At 33.8% G+C, this 7097-nt stretch overlaps 1 protein-coding gene across 1 annotated transcript; it reads left to right on the forward strand.

Annotated features, from left to right (window-relative positions):
- The first annotated feature begins 5147 nt into the window (after positions 1–5147).
- Positions 5148–6734, forward strand: LOC142224497 (uncharacterized). Its single transcript, XM_075294274.1, has one exon. The coding sequence runs from the start codon at positions 5148–5150 to the stop codon at positions 6732–6734; it is 1587 nt and encodes a 528-aa protein (XP_075150389.1).
- The last annotated feature ends 363 nt before the right edge of the window (positions 6735–7097 follow it).

Genomic DNA, 7097 nt, shown 5'->3' on the forward strand with positions numbered 1-7097 from the left:
GTAGGACCACAATTACGTGTGCCAAAAATTGTGAGTATCGATCCATATTTTGGTATAGCCCCCATATAGACCGATCTCCCGATTTTACTTCTTGGGCTTATAGAAACTGCAGTTTTTATCCAATTTGCCTGAAATTTGAAATCTAGAGGTATTTTATGACCATAAAGAGGTGTCCCCAAAATGGTGAGTATCGGTTCATGTTTTGGTATAGCCCCCATATAGACCGATCTCCCGATTTTACTACTTGGGCTTATAGAAACCGCAGTTTTCATCCAATTTGCCTGAAATTTGAAATCTAGAGGTATTTTATGGCCATAAAGAGGTGTGCCAAAAATGGTGAGTATCGGTCCATGTTTTGGTATAGCCCCCATATAGACCGATCTCCCGATTTTACTTCTTGGGCTTATATAAACCGCAGTTTTTATCCAATTTATCTGAATTTGGAAATCAAAAGGTACTTTAGAACCGTAAAGAGGTGTGCCAAAAATGGTGAGCATCGGTCCATGTTTTGGTATGGTGCCCATATAAACCGACCTCCCGATTTGGGGTCTTGGGCTTATAGAAACCGTAGTTTATATCCAATTTGCCTGAAATTGGAAATCTAGATGAATTTTAGGAACATAAATAGGTGTGCCTAAAATGATGAGTATCGGTCCATATTTTGGTATATCCCCATATAGACCGATTTCCCGATTTTACTTCTTGGGCTTCTAGAATCCAAAGTTTTTATCCAATTTGCCTGAAATTGGAAATCTAGAGGTATTTTCGGGCCATAGAGAGGTGTGCCGAAAACGGTGAGTATCGGTCCATATTTTAGTATAGCCCCCATAAGAACGATTTCCAGATTTAAATCCTTGGGTTTCTAGAAACCGTAGTTTTTTCTGATTTGCCTGAGATTCTAAATATTCTGGTATTTGAGGCTCACAAAAACGTGTATCGGATTAAGTTTTTATCGGTCCATTTGGTAATGCCTCCATATAGACCGACTTCACTTCTTGAGCGTGTAGAAGGCCAACTGATCATGAAAATTGCTTGAAACTTAATGTAAAATTTCCAAATTTTACTTCTCGGGTAAAAATCTACAGATTCAAGATTTCAAATCAAGACGATATTTTATAATTTTCTTGCACACTTACAAGAGATGTTAATAATTCCTCTAAAACTAAAACAAAAATGGTTCTTATAAATCCAGAATCTGATATAGTCCTCATAGGTGAAATCTTTAAATTTATCTTCCGGAAGTGTCCTGAAGCCCTCCTGAAATTTCAAAGGAGACTCTAATATTTGGTTCATGGTGGTGGGTATTTAAGATTCGGCCCGGCCGAACTTACTGCTGTATATACTTGTTTAAAACTCAATTAAGACTTTAATTGCAAAAAATTTCGTGAAAATTGTTTCAGTGTGGGGTATCTCTCAGAGTAGAAAAGAAAATTTCACCAAACTTGAGACAAATAATTGTTTTATTTTCTTAAAAACAAATTTTGCCTTAGGGAAGTGAAAGTATCCAATATATGAATCGATCTAACGCTTGGTATCCATTCGTCTGTCTGCCTCTCCACGTATTTGTTGTTCGCAGGATTCCGGTCGCTATTAGTAACAGATTTTGATGAAATATTGTATATGGCATTTTTTTAGGGACGAACGCTATTGAATTTGGAGAAAAAAAATCGGATCAATCTTAGATATATAACAAATATATGTATAGCTCGATTTCGATAATTGGGGTCAGATTGCGCTCATTTACTAACCGATCGGCGTCAAATTTGCCACAAAGTAATCTTATTCAATACTCTTTACGTGTAACAAATTTTATCGAAATCGATTCAGATTTAGATATAGCTATACATGTATCGCCCGATTTTGAAAAATTTGCCCCTAATAATCTTATTTTTGACAATAGTGGCCTCATTTATTAACCGATTATACTCAAATTAAGCACAAGGTAATATTCTGTAATATCAAACAAACCTCCAAAATATAATCCGAATCGGTTCAGATTTTGTTATAGCTCCCATATATATGTATCGCCCAATTTTCGAAAATTTCCCCTAATAACACTATTTTTATACCCTCCACCATAGGATGGGGGGTATATTAACTTTTTCATTCCGTTTGTAACACATCGAAATATTGCTCTAAGACCCCATAAAGTATATATATTGTGGATCGTGGTGAAATTCTGAGTCGATCTAAGCATGTCCGTCCGTCCGTCCGTCTGTTGAAATCACCCTAACTTCCGAACGAAACAAGCTATCGACTTGAAACTTGGCACAAGTTGTGGAGCCTCTAACAGAAGCATATTTCATCCGATCCGGCTGAAATATGGTACATGGTGTTGGTATATGGTTTCTAACAACCATGCAAAAATTGGTCCACATAGGTCCATAATTATATATAGCCCCCATATAAACCGATCCCCAGATTTGGCTTGCGGTGCCTCAAAGAGAAGCAAATTTCATCCGATCTTGCTGAAATTTGGTACATGGTGTTGGTATATGGTCTCTAACAATCATGCAAAAATTGGTCTACATCGGTCCATAAGTATATATAGCCCATATATCCATAGTATATATATAAACCGTTCTCCAGATTTGACCTCCGGAGCCTCTTGGAGGACCAAAATTCATCCAATCCGGTTCAAATTTGGAACGCCGTGTTAGTATATGGCCGCTTACAACCATACCAAAACGGGTTCATATCGGTCTATAGTTATATATAGCCGATCTTCAATCACACAAAAATTGGTCCATAACGGTTCATAATCATGATTGCCACTCGAGCCAAAAATAATCTACCAAAATTTTATTTCTATAGAAAATTTTTTCAAAATTTTATTTCTATAGAAAATTTTGTCAAAATTTTATTTCTATAGAAAATTTTGTCAAAATTTGATTTCTATAGAAAATTTTGTCAAAATTTTATTCGGTTCATAATCATGGTTGACACTTGAGCCAAAAATAATCTACCAAAATTTTATTTCCATAGAAAATTTTGTTAAAATTTTATTTCTATAGCAAAATTTTGTCAAAATTTTATTTCTTTAAAAAATTTTGTCAAAATTTTATTTCTTTAAAAAATTTTGTCAAAATTTTACTTCTTTAAAAAATTTTGTCAATAATTTATTTCTATAGAAAATTTTGTCAAAATTTTATTTCTATAGAAAATTTTGTCAAAATTTTATTTCTATAGAAAAATTATGTCAAAATTTTATTTCTATAGAAAATTTTGTCAAAATTTTATTTCTATAGAAAATTTTGTCAAAATTTTATTTCTATAGAAAATTTTGTCAAAATTTTATTTGTATAGAAAATTTTGTCAAAATTTTATTTCTATAGAAAATTTTATGAAAATTTTGTTTCTATAGAAAATTTTGTTAAAATTTTATTTCTATAGAAAATAGGATGGGGGGTATATTAACTTTGTCATTCCGTTTGTAACACATCGAAATATTGCTCTAAGACCCCATAAAGTATATATATTCTGGGTCGTGGTGAAATTCTGAGTCGATCTGAGCATGTCCGTCCGTCTGTTGAAATCACGCTAACTTCCGAACGAAACAAGCTATCGGCTTGAAACTTGGCACAAGTAGTTGTTATTGATGTAGGTCAGATGGTATTGCAAATGGGCCATATCGGTCCACTTTTACGTATAGCCCCCATATGAACGGACCCCAAAATTTGGCTTGCGAGGCCTCTAAGAGAAGAAAATTTCATCCGATCCGGCTGATATTTGGTATATGGTGTTAGTATATGGTTTTTAACAACCATGCAAAAATTGGTCCACATCGGTCCATAATTATATATAGCCCCCATATAAACCGATCCCCCGATTTGGCTTGCGAGGCCCCTAAGAGAAGCAAATTTCATCCGATCCGGCTGAAATTTGGTACATGGTGTCAGTGTTTGGTCTCTAATAACCATGCAAAAATTGGTCCACATCGGTCCATAATTATATAAAGACCCGATATAAACCGATCCCCCGATTTGGCTTGCGAGGCCCCTAAGCAGTGTTGCCAGTATTGGGGATTTTTCCCCAAATTGGGGATTTTTTTTCATGATTGGGGACGAAAATTTTGAGTTGGGGATTTGGGGATTTGATGGGGAATTTTTACAAAATTGGGGATTTTTGTGGGGATTTTTCAAAAATATTGCTATTGCCTTAATAATTCGGAAACTAAGTACGTTAAGTTACACGTGTATCGCAAAATCTCAACACTTTTACTAACTCATCTCAGTTGCCACGATTTGTGTTAGTTTTACTTACTCATCTCTGACATTATGTTACGTCGTTTACTAACTCATCTAAGCAACCGCAATCTATGGAAGTTTTGTTTACTCATCACTAACTTGTTACTATGTTAACTTTCTATCTCTTTTTGTCATATGTGTTTGGCTATATTGGTAAATAAATTTGAAAACTAATCTGGTGCAAGGATGCAAAATTTGGTACATGTGTGTAACAAAACGGTTAACATAGGCATAGAAAGTACCACATTTATCATTCTTGTCATTAGATTCAAATTGTGAAATAAACTGGAATTTCATCGTACACAATGTCAACGCAATCAAATAATTCCACAAAAAGAAAACATAATTCCGATTGGGAACGTGAAACATGGGCTCACGGTAAGTAAATAAGTTGTTCTCTACCTTTTTTTATCAAATTTCTAACAATTTTTTTGTAGGCTGGCTAAAGCCAATCAGTTTTGCCCCAGAAGCTTTTCGTGTGGCTAATGATTTGTCAAATAATTCTTGGTGCGTAGCTTGCTCACAACCATTGCAATCGCAAAAAAAGGATTTAAAAAAGCACAGTGAATCCGTTAAACATAAAAATAATTTTTCTACGCTTTATGCAAAAAATACATTGGATAGTTATGGTAAATTTAATGTTTTTTCTTTAATCCATTCTAATTAAAACAAATTATTGTAGGTATTGTATGTGACAAACCTGAGGAAAAAATTTTGGACATCAAGTTGGCAATCTTTGTGGCAAGTCACACGTCTATTTCATGCATTGACCATTTAACCGATATGCTAAAAACACTATCAATTAAAGAGTTCGAAAAATTAAGGTTACACAGAACAAAATGTAGTGCCATAATAAAAAATGTCATTGCTCCTGTACTACTCTCCAAATTAGTAGAAGACATGGGTGAGTCCAAGTATTCGCTAATTCTAGATGAATCAACAGATGTTGCTAATAATAAGTGGATGAGTATGTGCATACGATTTTTTAGTAAAGTAAAATGTGCCATTCGAACTGAATTTTTGGGTATATTTTTGGTAGAAGAAGCTACAGGAGAAAAACTTTTGCATAGTTTATTAGCATACTTAGCCAAAGTTGGTCTCAATCCAAAAAATATAATAGCCCTTGGCACAGATGGAGCCAATAATTTATGCGGTGCTCGCAGAGGACTATATGGTTTAATGAAAGAACAAAATTCGCAATTGATTCTAGTAAAGTGTATTTGCCATTCGTTGCATCTGTGCTGTTCAGATGCTTCTAAGGTTTTTCCAGCGGAGGTGGAATACTTGGTCAAGGAAATTTACAACTATTTTAGTAACAGTCCGTTACGTACTATTAAGTACAAGCGAGCGTTCGATCTCATAAACACTGGTACCGACGTAATAAGGTATAGAAAGATTATACAAATTGCTGGAACGAGATGGTTGTCGTGTGGTTTTGCAATAATGCGAATCTTGGAGCAGTGGGTGGAACTAAATTATCATTTTTCAATTATATCGACAGATGAAAGTGATTTAACTGCCAAAATGATAAACGAATTAATGACAAAAGCAGAAATAAAACTTTATTTGACTTTTATGGCTCCTATAATAGGCGAAATTAATACGCTTAATCTAGCCTTTCAAAGTGATAAAATGGACCCCGGGACGGCCTACGATAAATTAGTTTTATGTGTGTACTCGTTATGTACAAGAATTTTAAAGCCATCTGTAACATCGTGCATAAAGGATGAATATGATTTTGATAAATTAATGGAATTGTTAGATAAAGATTCGGTATATTTGCCACTAGATGCAATGGACCTTGGATACGATTTTGAAAAAGACTTAAAGAATTTGCCTGATGAATCGCATATGAAAATTAGAAAGCTATGTTTTGAATATTTAAAACGTTTATTGCTACAAATGCTTAAGCGGTTGCCATCAAATATTAATTTTTTTAAAAGCTACAAACAATTCTGTCCAAAAACATGCTGCAATTTATTGTGTCAACCAAATTTTACTTCCATGAGAAATTTTTTACAACCCGTTTCAAATACTAAAACCTCTATGGATGTATATGAATCGCAATGGAGGAAATTGCCATTTATAAAATGGAAAGAATTGTTTGGAGAACAAGTAACATTGGATTTAGCAACATTTTGGGCAAAAGTGTATTCATATGAAGATGCGTCAGGGTCAAAGCCGTTCGGGGATCTTGCTGAAATGGTATTGAATATGCTAGCAATTCCTACAAGCAATGCTTGTGTGGAAAGAGTTTTCTCTGTCATGAATTCTGTCAAAACGCGACTTAGAAGTAAAATGCAGTACGAATTGCTAGAAGCTCTTTTAAGAATAAACACGCAATTTTCAAATAATTCTATTTGCTGCAAAAATTTTGAACCTCCATTAGAAATGGTAAAACTTTTTAATTATAAAAATTTGTATAAACCAAATGAGTCCTCTGAGTCCGACGAGTTGGAAGTTTTCAACATTGTAAATGATTTATAAATTCGATCTTTTTGGAAAACGTTTGTGACAATGTAATGTAATGTAAATTAGAATATTTCTAGGAAATGAATTCAAATGTAGAAATTTTTATTGTTTTTGTTTATTTTATTTTTGTTTTGTTCATTTTTTTAATGTAAATGCTACTTATAAAAGCATCTAGTCTGTGAATTTAAATGCCAATGAATACAAAATAAATTTTCATTATTTTTTGTTTTAAAAATTCGTCAAAAATGTGTTGGGGATTTTTTTGGGGAATTCCAGTTGAAACTGGGGATTTTTGGGGATAAAATCCTCCAGATTTGGGGACAAGAGCTGGAAAAATACTGGCAACACTGCCCCTAAGAGAAGCAAATTTCATCCGAT

Source organism: Haematobia irritans, chromosome 2 (assembly GCF_050003625.1).
Source record: "Haematobia irritans isolate KBUSLIRL chromosome 2, ASM5000362v1, whole genome shotgun sequence".
NCBI lineage: Eukaryota > Metazoa > Arthropoda > Insecta > Diptera > Muscidae > Haematobia > Haematobia irritans.

Excerpts from the sequence above, each read along its gene's own strand:
- LOC142224497 (XM_075294274.1), top strand. The coding sequence starts at position 5,148 with ATGGGTGAGTCCAAGTATTCGCTAATTCTAGATGAATCAACAGATGTT.